General features: G+C 30.6%; 1 protein-coding gene across 1 annotated transcript; it reads right to left on the minus strand.

The window, feature by feature from the left end:
• Positions 1-301: 301 nt before the first annotated feature.
• On the minus strand, positions 302-2,009 carry LOC107177028 (uncharacterized). Its single transcript, XM_052438540.1, has 4 exons — positions 1,828-2,009; positions 1,674-1,736; positions 1,335-1,502; positions 302-1,248 (listed from the first exon to the last, which is right to left on the minus strand). Exons 1-4 carry the CDS (start codon positions 1,891-1,893, stop codon positions 970-972), a joined length of 576 nt encoding a protein of 191 aa, XP_052294500.1. The 5' UTR covers positions 1,894-2,009; the 3' UTR covers positions 302-969.
• Positions 2,010-3,338: the final 1,329 nt, after the last annotated feature.

Raw genomic sequence — 3,338 nt, forward strand, 5'->3', positions numbered from 1 at the left:
TTTTCATGTTTGACATAACCAATAATGTTATGATGTAGTTCACAAAACAGATGCATAATCATTTACATAACAATGTATCCAAAAAAATAAATTAAAAACAGTTTGGTACTATGAAGGTCTTTAAAAATAAATTAAAAATGAAAGTTTGCTTTCATAACCTTTCTTTCATCGTTATCCTTTGACATCGCTGTAAAATAATTCTGTCCGAGAGAGGAAAAAAAAATTGACACAGGCGATGACTCAACTTTTACAATAAGTACTTATGAAATTAGGGTTAATTTTTGTTTATTTTCACGGTTGTTCTAGAACATAATTTACTTTATACTTAGAAACTTTAGGTTTAATTTGTGTTTGTTTAAATACTTTAGAGTTTATAATATAATTTATTTTATTTTTTAATAGAGGAAGTGGAAGATTTAATCCCACTCAAAATTTTACAAATAAAAATATCAAAAAAATAAAAAATAAGATCAATCACAGGATGAAAAACTCTAATTACAAAAAAAAAAGATACAAATTGAAATAAGGAAAATATATATAAAAAAAAAAAAAGAGGAAGAAGAGAGATGAAAAAAGAAAAAGTAATAATAAAATTTCCAAAGTCGAATTAATTTATCTGGAAACGAAGATGCCGATGTTATGCGCGTCCGTGAAAAATGTGTTCATCCAAAAAGGGGATTTTTAGTCATCAAACAAGAATTCAACTTGTATTAAAGAACCAAGTTGACATTTATCATAACATATGCTAATGATATATAATTAATGAGTCATTCTCGGGTAGCCACATCTAAATTTTTAGTATCTATAATATATATTATCAAGACGGCATTTAAATAACAAGATAACCTCCAATAAGATAATAGAAAAAAAAAACAATTAAAAAAGAAACCTCAAGGGCTTATTACGAATTAATGGCTGTGAATACATTATCAAGAGGTAGCATTCTAAGAAAAGAGAAAAGCAAGTTAATTACTTTAAATATTGATATTCCTGCTGGGGATATGCTTTATTATTAATAGCAATCACATTCGTGCATGGCGAGTTCACGTTATAGGCGCTGTATTGATATATGTAATTGACATTATATGTCACTCTTGGCTTTGCTTTAGCTGCCTTTGCTTTAGTAAATGTCTTTGCTTTATTAGCTGCCTTTACGTTCATATTTGCTTTAGTTGATTCTGAACTGCCTCCATTTGCACTGGTCATTGATTTTGCCCGGGTACTTGATTTTGCACTCACTGGACTACCCTGAAAGGGTAAAAAAAAATAAATCAATTCAATTGAATCTTAAAAAATTAATGAAAAAGATAAACACGATGATATGTGTAATTGACATTATATGTCACTCCTGGCTCTGCTTTAGCTGCCTTTGCTTTAGTAATTGCCTTTGTATTATTAGCTGCCTTTACGTTCATATTTGCTTTAGTTGATTCTGCACTGCCTCCATTTGCACTGGTCATTGATTTTGCCCTGGTACTTGATTTTGCACTCGCTGGGCTACCCTGAAAGGGAAAAAATAAAAATAAAAATCAATTGAATCTTAAAAAATTAATGAAAAAGATAAACACGATGATATTTTGTTATGAAAAAAGTGATGGCAACTGCGGATTTCGCCCGTAAGCATACTCATAATTTTTTTAAGTAAAAAAAAAATTGATTGAAACTTAATTTACTCTTCCAATATTGTAATTCTCAAGGTCTCGACGTTGACGCTTTTGAACGTGTTGATGGGGATACTGCAAAAATTATATCATAAACTAATTAATTGTAAAAAAAAATTCAAATAATGTGACCATAAAACTTAATTTTCTTAAATATTTTACGTACATGAGAATAAATAGCTTGATTCCTTTGAAATTGTTGCCAAATTATTGTTGGCCAAAACATATCCATTCTGCTGCACAGAAAATTTGTCAAATTAATAATATATAAAGTTAATAAAGGGCTGTAAAGCTCCTTTTACATTAATGTAATAGAGGGTTAACCAAAAATTGAAAAAAAAAAAATATTGAGCAAAAATTTCATAAAGGTGCGCAAAAACAGATCACAGTATTAACCTCTCTTTGTGACCTTAAGTAACTTTGCGGTTTCTGAGCTGAAGATTATGATTTGACGGAATGCACAGGGAGAAACTAATTAAAGGAGTCTGATATATATAGCCCAAGTTAAATAGCTTTTTAAATTTAGTTTTGGCTTAACTTTATCACATAAGATGCCTGCTACTCTTGGTCTCTTAGAATACTAATTAGTTTTGGTATTCTATTTAAAGAAGTATATAAAAAAAATAAATAATAAATCCTCTTTAACTTCCCATTTCGAAGTTTTATACGGAAATAAATAAAGAATTGGTCCTGGCTGATTCTGAATAAACTAAGGTGTGTGCTAATTTCAAATTCTTTCAAAATTAAGATAAGTGCCAAAAGCAAAATTCTATCCTATACATTGAGAATACAAGTTAAGAAAGAGATAAGAAAGCAGATAATGAAGAGAACAAATTCAATTTATTTTCGAACTAATCTACCAAAGCTGACTTAATCAAAGAATATTAATAAGAAACCAGATAATGAAGAGAACAAATCTTCTATTTCTTTTTGAAAGTTATCCAACAAATCTGACTTAATCAAAGATACTGACAATCTGTATGGACCTTATATGAGTACAAATACAAATGTCCTCTGTTTCTAGTGGCACTTAATGCCACTAGGCAACTTCAACTCTCCAAACTAAGTTCAGACTGCCTTCAGTTTACACATTACAGTTGATTCAAGAAAACTAGTCTGCATCTGAAGCCTCAACAACAGACCTCATTACTCAAATTGTATGCCTAAATTGTTAGCTGAACTTTTTATGATAGGTACAGCAGTAAAAACGAAACTATATTTGAGTTTCAGTCAATATCTAGATCATGAAACTTAGAGATGATTTGATGCCTGATCATCCATGGGCACATGTGTGTTTGCTGGATCCACCTGCTGGGGATCTGCACCTGGGACATGCACTGCATTTGCTGGAGCTAACTGCTGGGGAACTTCCCCCGGCACATGCACTTGCAAGCAGGGGCGGAGACAACATGTTGATTGACTGGGGGCTTACCCAACGACGATAAAAAAATTTAAAGAGTAATAAATATATAAATTTGAAAGATTTATCATACTTCAATATATGTTTATAATTGTCCTTTACGAGTTTTCATACATTGATAACGTTGCATTACAACTTCATTATCAATATTATTAAATAAGTCTTTTTCTATGTAAACAACTAAACTATCATTCATCCATTGCTCTCCCATTCGGTTTCATAACCGAGTCTTCAAAATGTTCATGGCTGAAAATGCT

This window comes from Citrus sinensis, chromosome 3, assembly GCF_022201045.2.
Source record: "Citrus sinensis cultivar Valencia sweet orange chromosome 3, DVS_A1.0, whole genome shotgun sequence".
Taxonomy (NCBI): domain Eukaryota; kingdom Viridiplantae; phylum Streptophyta; class Magnoliopsida; order Sapindales; family Rutaceae; genus Citrus; species Citrus sinensis.